Below are 14,164 nucleotides of genomic sequence, written 5' to 3'. Positions count from 1 at the left end.
AATTCATGAGAGTGGGCAAAGGGGGAAACAAGGGGAGGTGCCCGAATAGGTATTTCCCAGGCTAGACTATATACTTATCCCAAAACATCTAACTGGTCAGTAGTACAGTGGTGCCTCGCTAGACGATGATAATCCGTTCCACTGAAATTGCTGTTTAGCGAAATCATTGTCTAGCGAAAAGCACTTCCCCACTGGAATGCACTGAAACCTGTTTAATGCGTTCCAAAGAATCGTCGCTGTCTAGCAAAGATCGGCCATAGGAAAGCCGCTTTGCAAACTGCCGATCAGCTGTTTAAATTGCTGTCTTGCGAAGCTTAGGTCCCGGAAACACCTGTTTTGTGAGCTCGTAGGGAGCTGTCAAAATCGTTGTCTAGCAAAAATCGGTTTGCGAAGCAGGGACCAAACATTGTCCAGCAAAATTCCCCCATAGGAATCAGTGTTTTGTGAATCGCTATAGCGATCGTAAAAAGTCAATGTCTAGTGAAAAAAAGTCATGCGGGGTAACTATCTAGCGAGGCACCACTGTACAGTATATGTAACAGGAAGTACCAGGGCTTCCCTACCCAATGGACCTTAAGAATTCCAGCATGCAACAAGGAAGCAGAACATGCTTCTGGCATGTAATTTTTCCATCAAAGAAGAAAAGAGAAACTTCTCCTTTGCCACACTACTGTAACCAACAAGCTCTTTCCCTTTTAGCAGGAAAGGGACTCAAAATCCCACCTCCCACCTATCATATACAAGCTAGAAGACACACAATGACAACTGAGAAAGGTAGGTCTTAAGATTTTTCTGATCACTATACACAAACCTGGATTCCTCCATTTAGCAGGAGATCGGATTTGATGGCTTTATAGGACTATTCCATCTCCATTATTCTGTGAAAGTTTTGTCATTGACTCTCATCTCACTGTCTCCCAACGCATCAGGAAGTGATGAATGGTAGTAAGCACACAAAGATCTCAGGGGTGTGTATGCAGGACAAAAATAGTACATCTGCTGCTAATGAGCTCCATTGACTCAGCACAGAAGATAATCTCCCAATAGGCAGCAATGGCAGCCTCATATATCACTCACACCTTTGATTTGACAGAGCAGCTGTACTACCAATTTTCATTTTAAATTAAATAATGTGTTCTAACATGGGGCTGGAGAAGCTTTGGCCTTCCAGATGTTTCTGGATTCTAATTTCCATCATACTCTAACGGCATGGGCAATAAGAGGTATTTTATGTTCATTAACATTTAGAGAGCTCCAGCTTTCCCATCTTTAGGCTAGTATGCCTCAGCCAGTTGCAACTGCTGAATTAGAAAAATCTTCCAAATACTGTACAGGATGACCAAATATTTTACTGAGGTGCAGCCCTAGGATGCAGCAAACTCATTCCTAGTTCTCTCATTGCGTAGAGTTGGCCATGTACCTTCTGCTTGCTTCTCATTATCTAGACAGCCCTACCAACAGTAGGATTCTACTACCCATTCCAAACTCACCTGCCACTTTGAGAGTCTGGGCTGTGTGGGTAATGGGGGAAGTCACTGCCACAGGAGGTGTCTTGCCCTTTTTTAAGGAACCTGGGGGGCCCAAACTGACAGGCTTTTTCAGCTCCCCGCCTTTGGCAGGAGCCTCCTCACAGTTTTCAGAGCGCTCCCGGCGCCATTTGGAGGAACTGTGCTCCATTTTCAGACTCCCGCTGTCATAGTCCATCTTCTTCTGAGCTTTCTCTTCTGGCTCGCTGTACCAGTTTAGCCCACTTTCTGCCAATGAGCGCTTCTCGGAGTCTGTGCGCAACTGTGGGGCAGATAGCAAAGAGGATACTATAAGTTTGGCACTTCAGTCTGATCCCCACATACACTTCTCAAACTCCCAAGCTGCAGGCAGCAAAAGACAACTTGTTCATCGAAGCTCAGTGTTTGTGGTCCTGATTGACCACAACTCTTCAGCATTTCACACAAAAGTCCCTCCCACCATTTGCTCTATACACCTTCTTAAAGTAAATATATATTTGATTGCACCTACAAGGAAATGCTTTATTGACCAGAACCCTTTTGGTTATTTATCCTGGCATTAAGTGCAACGATACAAATCATAGCAACAAATTGTGGTTAGTTAATGAGTGCTCATTATCTCACATCAAGTCATGCAACTGGCATGCAATGAGGAATACAAACAGACTTTGAGTCTCCTAAGTGACAGTCCAGTCTTCGAACCAACACATGTACTCTACCATAGAGATACAGTCTTTACCTTGTCACAGATTTAAAGGCTGCTGTGGTATACACTAGTTTTGCAAAGATTAAAAAAAAATCTGTCAGTCATTTTCAAAGAAATTTTTTTCTTGTGCAACAAATAGTCCTGGGTTCAGTGTACCATTTGAGTTACAGCTTCTTCTGTTGTAATCTAAAGTCAGAACGGCTGTATAGCTCAGTGGTTTAAGGATCTGGCTGTGGAGTCAGAGGTTGGGAATGTGATTCCCGACTACATGTCTCCTTGACAGGAGCTCGACTCAATGATCCATAGTTCTGCAGTTCTAAGATTATGATGAATTTATAACTGGCAGCAGTAGCCCCTGTTTTCTTGAGAACAATCTAAATAGTATTTATACCCTTTCTTGTTTTACAGTGATCAACACATTACTTTATAGTTCTCCAAGTATGACCCTTTGTGCACACCTGCAATATAAAAATTCAAGAAGCACAGAAATTTGTTGAATGAAGCATAAAACCCAATAATCTTCCATCCTAGAAAGAGCCAGCACTGGATTTCATTCAGTTTGTTCCTTTGGTCTCAGACCTGTTGAAACACAGACACAGACATCCACAGACACACACACACATACAGAGAGAAGGTTTTTTTGTGGGCATCATGAATTTTTGGCCTGCTTACCGCTATGGCAGAGTTTCTGCGGGAAGCTGTAGGTGTAGAAGGTAGAGAATTGAGGGAGGAGCTGGCATTGAATTCTTCTGAGCTGAGATTATCTGAGGCATCACTGAGGCCACTACTGATGGAGCTGCTCTCATCCCAGCTGAAACACAGAAGAGGCAGGGATAGTTGGCAAAAATGATCACACAGACACTATTGTGCAAAACAGATTCTGGTATTCCTGCCCAAACAGTCCACTGAGGGAAGCCAAGTGTTATGAGTTGGAAATATTATTTGATGGAGGGAATCGGTGTTTCTCTTCATGCCCCAAAATATAAAACAAAATTAGCAGTAAAATTAAACCACTGCATGATACAAATGTGACTAAAATCCAGTCAGTGCAAGTCAAAGCTTGAGCATTAATTAAATCTAAAGACATACTTTAATGACAATCTAAATGTGTGTGGTCTAGATTATTTTAGCATACAGTCACTTTTCTTGGTGCTCTTTTATTGTTTTATTGCCAGGATGGTCAAAAAGGGCCCAACAACAGACTTTTCCCCTTACTTTCAGAACATGCTTCTAAATGGTAGGGATGTTTTACTGTAGTATTCCACCTGTATAATACTTAATCCTAGCTGCTAACCTTGGTCATGAGATAAAAGATCAATGGTCAATAGAATATCAGGCTATTTTCCTCTAAATTAAATGAACAGAGCAACTGCTACTTCTATCTTCCTAAATACTAGCACAGATTGAAAGGATGCAGAAAATACCACCAAAAAAACAGTCGGCACATTTTGCTAAGTGCTCAAAACACAGAAGCTGTGTGTGGGTTAAGTCTTAGCCACATCTCTGAAAACACAGAGCAGGAAGCAAGCATGACAGCCAAAGTTGTAAATGGCCAGAACCTGGAACAACCCAGAGAGAGAATCAAGGACAGGATAAGGAACTCTTTGCCAATTCTCTCACATGGGACAAGAGCTCAGGAACACCATGGTCAGAAAGAAGCTTCCTTCCTACATGGAGAATTTGGGAGGAACTGGTTTCTGGAGTAAGGAACAGGAAACATGAATAAATAAAATAAAATAAAGGCTTCATTGATTTCTTCTGACACTTTGCACATCAGTCTGCAAGAAGACAAGTGCAGATTGTTATTTTTTAGAAGTAACAGAGTTTGTTTTTAAAAGCCCTGGATATATCTGAACATTCTCTAGGTCCTGTATAAAAAGGGGGCTGTATAAAACAAAGCTAGCCACACATGGGATCACATTTAGCAAGCCAGCATAGAAGTCAAACCATATGATCATTACATTAAGAGTTCATTAAGGACCATGACTATGCAAGGTTTTGTAGCACTGCACTGGATTCCTCACATCCACTCCCCTTGTACTATAGACCAAACTACTGATGATCTGGGATATTTATTACAAATATGTAGCCAAAACCTCACATCATTTTCTCCAATCTACATGCAGCTTTTTGGTTTGGCTAAAATGCAAGTACTAGGCAGTTAGGTTGCCAGATACCAATATTCAAGCCACCCTATATGACCATGTGAGTCAACTAGTAAAAGTCTGTTTCAGCTAAGGATATGCAGTATGGAAAATGTAACGTGAATTAGGAGGAATCTTCTCTGTTCCCGTGATCATTGGAGCCAATTGTAGATTCTGCCCATAACACTTTCACATGTGACACTAGAATCATGAGGACTACAAACAAGAACCCATGTCATGAATTATTATTTTTCATCAAGCACAACATTCCTCCCGCAGGGAGCAGGGACCTATTTATATGGTCCGCCCTCAAAGGCTACTGGATCCGGCTGGATTCCAGGACGTCATGAAAGGGGTCATGGCGGACCTGGCTAGCGCTCCTGTTGATGCTCTGGTTGATAGCTGGTCCACCTTCGCAACCAGAGCTATAGACATTATCACACCTAAACGCCCTCTCTGTCGTAGAGCTCATCCAGCGCCCTGGTTTAACCAGGAGCTTCGAGCGCTGAAGCGACATAGGAGAAGGCTAGAGTGTAGGTGGAGGAAGAACCCGATGAATTATAATAGGATAGCTGTCAGGGTCGCAACTAACCTTTACCTGTCTCAGGTAAAGGCTGCTTGTCAAACTTATTTCGCTAACCGGATAAGCGAAGCGTCCAACCAGCAGGCGGAGTTATTCCGTATAGTGCGCGACCTATCTGGAACTGGTCTGGATGATAGGCCTCCCCCTAGTTTTTCACCTGACCAGTTATGTAGCCTTTTTAAAATCTAATCTAAGTGGAGGCCATTCAACGAGACCTCTCTCCTTTTTTGAACACAGTGAGTCGAGCAGAGATGTTCAGCGCTCCATCTTGCCCGGTAACCCTTGACTTCTTTCAGCCTGTCACGCCTGATTCTGTGGCCAGAGTGCTTGACCGCTGTCGAGCCACCACCTCCTCCTTGGACCCTTGCCCGGCCTGGCTAATCAAAGCAGCCAGGCCGATAACAACAAAATGGGCCACTGCAATAATAAATGGGTCTTTCCTTGAGGGCAGGTTTCCCTCTGCCCTCAAGGAGACACTCATTAGGCCCATAAGAAAGAAACCTAATTTGGCAGCGGATGAAATTGGCAATTATAGGCCCATCGCCAATATTTCTTTCATGAGCAAAGTGGCTGAGAGGGTGATGGCTGACCAGCTTCAGGCGCATCTGGATGAAACAGATGCCCTGGATCCTTTTCAGTCGGGCTTCAGGCTATGCCACGGTACAGAGACGGCATTGGTTGCCCTGTACCATGACTTGTTGAGGGAGGCCAACAGTGGTAAAATTTCTTTGTTGGTCCTCCTCGACATCTCAGCGGCCTTCGATACCGTCGACCACGGTATCCTCCTGGGGAGGCTCTCTGAGTTGGGTATCGGTGGCTTGGCCATGGTCTGGTTCCGTTCCTTCTTGGAGGACCGCTCCCAGAGAGTACAGCTTGGGGAGAATATTTTGGCCCTGTGGAATCTCAATTGTGGGGTTCCACAGGGGTCGATCATCTCCCCAATGCTGTTTAACATCTATATGAGGCCGCTGGGTGGAGTCATCAGGGGGTGTGGAGCATCGTGTCATCAATATGCTGATGACACCCAGCTCTATATTTACTTTTCACCAACTGCAGGTGATGCCGTTCTGTCCCTCCAGCGCTGCCTGGGGGCCGTAGAGCAATGGATGCAGGAGAATGGGCTGAGGCAGAACCTGGACAAGACAGAGGTACTGAGGGTGGGTGGCCCTGTGGATGGTGGCTTGGGAAACTCCCTCATATTTGGGGGGTGGTGGCCCTAGCCACGAAGAGTGGGGTCCGCAGCCTGGAGGTACACCTGGACCCAATGCTCACCATGGAAGCGCAGGTGGCGTCGGTAGTCCGCACCGCCTTTTTCCACCTTTGGCGGATTGCCCGGCTGCAACTTTACCTAGACACGGGGGCACTCACTACCTTAGTACATGCGCTCGTAATTTCTAGACCAGACTACTGTAACTCGCTCTACGTGGGGCTTCCTTTGAAGCTGATGCGGAAACTTCAAGTGGTGCAGAATGCGGTGGCCAGACTCCTTACTGGAGTGAGAAAATACCAACATATCTCTCCTACTCTGGCCATGCTGCACAGGCTGCCCATCCATTTCCGCATTGACTTCAAAGTGTTAATGCTTACATATAAAGCCCTAAATGGTTTAGGACCTCGATACTTGGCGGAACACTTACTCCCAACTAGTTCTACCCATGTCACCCGCGTGAGCCAGGAGGTGAGGCTGAGGAGCCTGATGTCGAGGGAGGCACAGAAGGAAAGAACTAGAAACTGGGCCTTCTCGGCGGTGGCTCCTCACCTCTGGAATAACCGACCTCCGGAGATTCGCGCTGCACCCTCGCTGGGTACTTTTAAGAACCAACTAAAAACGTGGATGTATAGGCAGGCCTTCCCTTCCAGTTAATTCCTGTCCTCTTTCCTTTTTTTCTCTTTATTTGATTTATTTTCTATTTTTCCCATCTTGCTAAATCATTTAATTAATTAATTGTTATAAATTTTTCTTGAACTTGTTATCCTTTATGTTGTAAACCGCCTAGAGTGGTCGAAATGACTAGATAGGCGGGGTATAAATAAATAAATAAATAAATAAATAAATAAATAAATAAATAAATAAATAAATAAATAAATAAACAAACAAACAAACAAACAAACAAACAAACAAACAAACAAACAAACAAACAAACTCCTGAGATAGATAGAATAATTACCCTGTCCTACTCCAACTCCATATTCTGGTGCCAGTTCATGTGAAAACATAAATGAGTTCTCATTAGCACCTGTGGTAACTGCAGTCAGTTACAGAATAAAATGACACAGTTTAAATGTGTATAGTTCTTCTCTTTGTATCACAGAGAGTACTACTGGGAGCATCTGAGAACAAGGTAGAAGCCTTTGATCTACTGCCCCAATTAGTTTACACTTCCAGCACCAGCCAAGGGGAGAGAAGGAAGTGTTTCTCTAGGAAAGTGCTGAAGCAAGAGACTGGTGGATGCAAATTCATACATTACTGAATGTCTGTATTGTGGCATTTACTGTGTACCACTGCCAGTGTGAGCCTAGGATAGCTAAATCATTCTGGGAAGCAAGAGGGAATGACCCCTTGTTAGCTTACTGGGGAACTTCTGAGAATTTATTTCCTTTATCCATATTTGCAAAATATCAGGATCTTAGGGCATGAGAAATCAGCTGAGATATTGGCAGAGTGTCAGGGTGAGCTCTCTTTCCACTTCACTTGCAAAGCGTGTCCCCATATACCACAATACAACCTTCATCTTTTAGCCAGGTAGGAAGGGCTTTCAACTCTTCATCCTGGTATCAGCCCCAGCCAGCATCATTTCCTTTCTAATCCTCAGCCATCCACTATGTTTGATGACCCACCATTGCTCCCAAACAGTGCAATACCAGTCAGTCAGGAATAAGAAAAGGAAAAGGAGGAGCTGAGACTTCATTTTGCCCTCTTGTTTAACAGACAGCCTTTGTCCTGCATAAGGTGAATTCTAAGGATCAGAATGGAAGGGAAGGCTACTGGATGTTGATGCTTGTTTGGCAAGTAGGTATGACTACAGCCAAACAAAAAAAGGATCCCAGCAGCCCTGGGGAAGAGTTCCCCTGCTGTTCTTTCGTCTCCTCTGAGATCATTGCTAGCAGCTGCAGAATGCACTCAATCTACTACATGCCAGGGTCTCCAAGTGTTCGACCACGAAACAGATGGTTAGTTCTGGGAGGGTGTGTGTTTATTTTTAGAACCAAGAGGCAAGAAGAAAAAGATAAAGATTTCAAAACATTTGCAAAAATTTTTACCTATAACATACAGATGGATAGGAGTGGCATATCACAAGAAAAATCTCAAACTGATGCTCAAATTTTTTTTAAAAAATATCACATATAATGTACACAACATGCTGGGTAGAATTATAGGAATGTTAGTTCAATATATCATTTTAGCAAGGCCTGCAAAGACTTTGGACTAACAATCAGCCTGAAGAAAACACAAGTCATGGGCACGGCAGGACTGAACACATTCCATATGCATTGTCTCTGACGCATTTTTGGTATCACCTGGCAGGACAAAGTTCCAAATAGAGTAGTCCTAGAATGAGCTGGAATTTTCAGCATGTATACATTACTGAAACAGCATCGTCTACATTGGCTTGGGCATGTCATGAGAACGGCTGATGGTCGGATTCCAAAAGATCTCCTGTATGGAGAATTAGTGCAGGGAAATCGCCACAGCTGCGATACAAAGATATCTGCAAGCGGGATATGAAGGCCTTAGGAATGGACCTCAACAGATGGGAAACCTTGATATCTGAGCATCCAGTCTGGAGGCAGGTGGTGCATCACGGCCTCTCCCAATCTGAAGAGACACTTGTACAGCAGGCCAAGGCAAAGAGGCAATCCCGAAACCAGCAAAATCAGGGAGCTGGACAGGGGACAGCTTGTATTTGTCTTCAGTGTGGAAGAGATTGTCACTCTCGAATTGGCCTTCTCAGCCACACTAGACGCTGTTCCAAGACCTCCATACAGCGCACATTACCATAGTCTCTCAAGACTGAAGGATGCCTACTATTACAGTTCAATATCTTTGGAGGGGCACCTTCTTGCAACAAATAATACTGGTGTTAAAATTTTTGTCCCTGAAGATGGGAAGTAGTTGGAAAATGTTGCTCAGAGTCTCTAAAAAATAAAAATGCATATTAGTGTGAGCAGAGATGGAAAGCAAGGTGCTGGGCTGCAACTTCCAGCCTACTTCACCATTACCTGTGTTAGGTGGGGCTGATGGGAGCTGGAATCCAACATCATTTGGAGGGGCAAAAGCTAGCCATCTATGTTCTTAAAGAACAGACAAATTCATATCTCAAACTCTTGGGTACGTAAGAGAAGAATCTACTAGTAGTTCTTTAAGTGGCTTGCCACAGATCAGCAAAAAACATTTTACTCACATTGGTTTCAGTAACAGCAACAAAATGTCACCACTCACCATCCACACATCCATCACTGAAATGAAGGGAGGTTACTGGAGGAAGGATAATCTAGGAATTATTTTTTGAATGAAAGCACTGTAAGCTCAGTACAATTCTAGCGATCAAAACAAATTCCTGATCTCAGAATGCTTGGCTTCTAAATGTATAATGTTTGCTCCAGGCTTTCAAGTAGAACTGCTGGGGTTATAATAGAAAAAAAGAGGTGGGGGGAGAATAGATCCTGAAAGCTTGGCAATCTTGGTGAGTGAGTGAGTGAGTGAGTGAGAGAGAGAGAGAGAGAGAGAGAGAGAGAGAGAGAGAGAGAGGATGTAGCTGCATAAGCCATGGTGTTTTGGGGGGGGGGGTGTTGACTCCTTCCTTCACCTGTACTGCTCATGCAGGTTTTAGAGTCCCTGACAAAGTCCTCAGATATGTCTGAATGCCAGCAAGCCCTTCATTTCCAACTGCCAGATCACATTCACTCTCACATGATTTCAAAGGATGAAAGGAGAATGAACACAGAGGGAAACTGCCCACAGAAATTTTGCAACACCAATAAGATCCTTTCATTTTGGTGAAGGGAACAAGCTAAAACAAAAGATCTGTTTCCCACCCATCTCTTTAAGCACACACTTTTGGCCTATATACAAAAGCATGATCTTAATATTAAGGGCTGAATCCCCTTTTTGAACTTCCTGTGGCTTGATTATGAATCCTCCCTCCAACCCAGTCCAGTTGTCTTTTGTTGCCCTCCAGTCCCACTCTTATTCTCTAAACAGCTTTTTTTTGCTACAGATTCTTAAAGAACCTTTAATTCTTGAGTCAACTGAAGAGATCCACACCTCCTGGATTCTTCTGCAGATTGGAAGGTAGTTCTCAGAATTTCAGTAGCCAGTTCTCAAATTAGAAACCATACTGAAGAGTGGTTTTAATTGTGCATTTTAGGATCAAACATTTACTTCTGAGGCAAATTACACTAACAAATCATGTATGATGCAAAATTACATTTCAAACATATACTGTATGTCAATACTATTGAAAGGAACCTTTGTTTGGGGATTTTTTTTTCAGATTAATGCAAATGAGGGATATTGAGTTATAAATGAACACATGAGATATGAATTTTCCCTTTTTCTTTAGAGCCCCTTATCTCTGTTAAAATACAGTATCTTAAAGATGTTATTCCCTGGCTGACTAGGACAGATAATTATCAGGGTGCACAGAAAGATGGAAAATAAGACATCTCCTCTCCGATCTAATTTATTATTCACACTCAAGAAGGAGAAGAGAGATCTAGTATCTAAGGCTGCAGAGAAGCAGTTCTGAAACTAGCAGCAGTGCACCTTTAAAAGACTGTATATTCTAAAGTGAATTTGCCTCAGTCTGCATTTGGCAAATTAGCTTGCTTTTATTTTGTAATTGGCTTATTGGGAAATGGCAAGTTTTGTTTGCATATCTGATGTCTCAGACAGCTAACACGGAAAGATCTGCATTGCCTGGAGGGATAATGTAGTAAAAAGATAACATGGGCTTTTGCCTTAGTATGTGATCTGCCCTAAGAGAGACCCTCTTCCTCCTCTAAGCCAGTGGTTCTTAACCTTTGTTACTCGGATGCTTTTGAACTGCAACTCCCAGAAACCCCAGTCAGGACAGCTGGTGGTGAAGGCTTCTGGGAGTTGCAGTCCAAAACTGCTGAGTAACCCAAGGTTAAGAACCAGTGCTCTAAGCTATCAAACTACAGTGGGGTCTTGACTTGAGAACTTAATCCGTATTGGAAGGCGGTTCTCAAGTCAAAAAGTCTGTAAGTCAAGTCTCCATTGACCTACAGTGCATTGAAAACCGATTAATCCCGTAACAGGCCGTTTTTGTTCCATTTTGGTTTTTTTTCTGGTCTGTAAGTCAATTCTCAGGCTGCAAGTCAAACCTAAATTTTGCGGCCAGAGAAGTCTGTAACTCAAAAAGTCAGTAAGTCAAGCCGTCTGTAAGTCAAGGGGCCACTGTACTCTATTCATCACCATGTAGTGCTTTGCCTTGTCATCAGAATACATAAGCCTTATTGGAAGTATATTACAGTGACCTAAACAACGGAAAGTGTCAGCAGGACTGAAGATATAGAATAGCATTGCATCACACTCACAATTACTTGATTGGGGGGTAGAAATGAAGTCAAATGAAGTCAATGAAACAAGAAAGTCTCAAACCTCAGTGTCATGACCAAATTCTGCGAAACTAAATAAGTTGATGCATACACTCTGACTATCTACAGCTCTACCAAAGTTCTACCACTAAAATAAAACAAGACTTGCTTTCCTCCACCACCAAAAAGATCATCCCACCATTTAGCCAGTTCTCCAATCTTCAACAGGCTCTCTCCACACAATTGCTACAACATGCTTTGTTTATCCAAATATCACATCCTCGTAACTTTCAAGGGCATGCAAGGATGCATAGTGAAGTTCTTGGTCCCTGGCTTTGCAGCCAAGTGTTCCAACCCACTGATCCATACCACTTCCAATATTCTCTTAGATATCTTTAAAAACCAAACCAGGTAACTGTGTGGCAGATATTAATTTGAACTAGAGCTTCCCAAGTCATATTCCTTTTTATAGTTAACTCACAGATTGAGGATTCCAGTCCCTCACCTTTCTGGAGAATGCCAGAACTTTAAAGAAGCTACTTCTTTGGATTTCAATTCCCCAAATCCTTTAGCTGGTATAGGAACTGGGGTAAATTATATAAATTGAAATCGAAACTAGAGTTTTTACAAAATGTATGTTTGTTCTCAAAAATAGGTAAAATAATGAAGAAAGAAAATGCAAGTAAAAGAGACGAACACCTCTAATCCAATAATCATATGATAGGATAGAATGGCAGGAAAGGCCAAGAGCAGAAAGAACACCTTTTAGTGAAGTCTCAATTTAGCATCTCTCTGCAATTGCTGTTGTGGCTTTCTTTGGGATTACTGGGAAGGGCTAGCAGTAGCTAATGACATATTCCAGCCCATGCAAGGGAAGAAAATCTTGCTGACTGTGCCCTAGCAGGCCATGTGGAAAAAACCATCATTTCAGTTGTCATTCAAGCCACCTCAAGTGAAGAATGCTGCTCAGTCAATGTATTGCTCTGAAACTCCAGACCACATTGGCAGCTGCCACTTTCCCCTAAGGTCCATCTTCCCTTCAACTGAGGGGCCTGAGGGGGCATCCCAGCACAAGCTGGAATGGAATTTCTTCCATCAGGATAAGCACAGCCAGCCAGCCAGCCAGCCAGCCAGCCATCAACCCCCCCCCCCCCTTTTCAGGTCACTGCTTGAGTAGGTCAGTAGTAGCCCCCCAGGCCATTTTAGCAAGTCTAGACAAGGTCTGGGGCAAAAGAATGATGAAGAGGACAAAATGGTAGCTTGCTGAATAGAAGAGGAAAAACAGCATGGTGGTGGTTAAGGTAAGACACTCTCACAGGCCATGATTTATACATTCCTCTAGTCAATAGAACAATGGGTCAGCTGCTCATTTTCAGAGATGGCTGGCAATCCAATGGGATGAAGGAACTTTTATACCCTCATTCATATCTAATTCCATCACATAACCAAAAGAATATTTCAAACAAAAGAAAAAGGAAGCATTAAAACATGTGAGATGTTTTAGTCAAGCAACATGTGCAAATTAGGGAACTCATACGATGAAGAATTGGTGACAGTTTGGAAATAGCAACCAAAAACATCAGTGGAAGGTAATGCTATTGCAATAACTATTTTACATTTCAGTAATGTCTGTGTTGAGTTGTATTGCATAAAGGAGCCAATAACTGTTTACCAAAGCCCAGAGGTGGCAAAGGAAATGTTGTAAAAACACAATATGACAAACTATCTCTGAATTTGGCATCCAGATGTGAAAGTTGAGATAGAAATGACATGTCAGGAACAAAGAACAACAATTCCACAGGCTGTATTGCCTGTCAGAAAGATTTCATATATTGTTTTCATCCATTGAAAGTTCATCAATATGGAAAATTCAAAATTACTCATTAGGTATCTATTAGAAGTCTATAGTGTAGCTCCCTTGGGAATACTGCTGAGCTGCAGAAGGGTTGAATTTGTAAGAATATCTAGGAAAAGTCATGCAGAAGCCAAATATATCTGGGCAGGAGATCAATCACATGGAGTCATTGCCCCACTTCTCAACCTGTAGTTCTCAGAGCCAGAACTTGCATGGAAAGACAGTGGAGACTGATATTTTTCTTTCCCACCAAATCCTCCTTCTGTTTGTTTGTTTGTTTGATTGATTGGTTAACTGATTGATTTTTATCCTGCCCATCTAGACCAAAGATCTACTCTGGGCAGTTTACAAAATTAAAAACAATAAAACCAATAAGCATATATTATAAATCCAAGGTGGCGAAAGTATAAGAAATTAATAATTTCTTGACTGAAATTATGATAATGAAGATGAAGATGACAATAGTGAGGAGGATAACAACTGGTGACCATTAATTCAACTGCATGGATGGAAACGCTTTTCTCTTGCACTGACACTTTTCAGTGCTGAATGTTCCCTACTATTTAATGCAAACTACCTGCTTGTCTGTGACATCCATGCCATTACTAATAGTTAGATCTGTTTTGAAAGCATTAACACTGATGAAATCAAGCCACTAACTGCTTCAATTAAAAACCTTTTTCCTTTGCTCAAAGGCCAATGTCTTAATGGTTTAGGTAAAGGTAAAGGTTCCCCTTGACATTTAGTCCAGTCATGTCCAACTCTAGGGCATGGTACTCATCCCTGTCTCTCCAAGCTGTAGAGCCAGTG

The 14,164-nt window shown here is 42.6% G+C and overlaps 1 protein-coding gene across 11 annotated transcripts in view; it reads right to left on the bottom strand.

Annotated features, from left to right (window-relative positions):
• The window catches only part of NAV1 (neuron navigator 1), a 346,655-nt gene that overhangs the window by 32,012 nt on the left and 300,479 nt on the right, over window positions 1–14,164 (bottom strand). For all 11 annotated transcript variants that reach the window (XM_072997117.2, XM_072997120.2, XM_072997122.2 and 8 more), the window contains 2 exons: window positions 2,884–3,022; window positions 1,491–1,788 (listed from right to left, as the gene is read on the bottom strand). In XM_072997117.2, the coding sequence (XP_072853218.2) occupies window positions 1,491–1,788; window positions 2,884–3,022 (437 nt within the window). The remainder of the gene's footprint in view (window positions 1–1,490; window positions 1,789–2,883; window positions 3,023–14,164) is intronic.

Source organism: Pogona vitticeps, chromosome 4 (genome assembly GCF_051106095.1).
Source record: "Pogona vitticeps strain Pit_001003342236 chromosome 4, PviZW2.1, whole genome shotgun sequence".
In the NCBI taxonomy this organism is placed as follows: Eukaryota; Metazoa; Chordata; class Lepidosauria; order Squamata; family Agamidae; genus Pogona; species Pogona vitticeps.
This window is presented reverse-complemented; position numbering and strand designations above follow the sequence as displayed.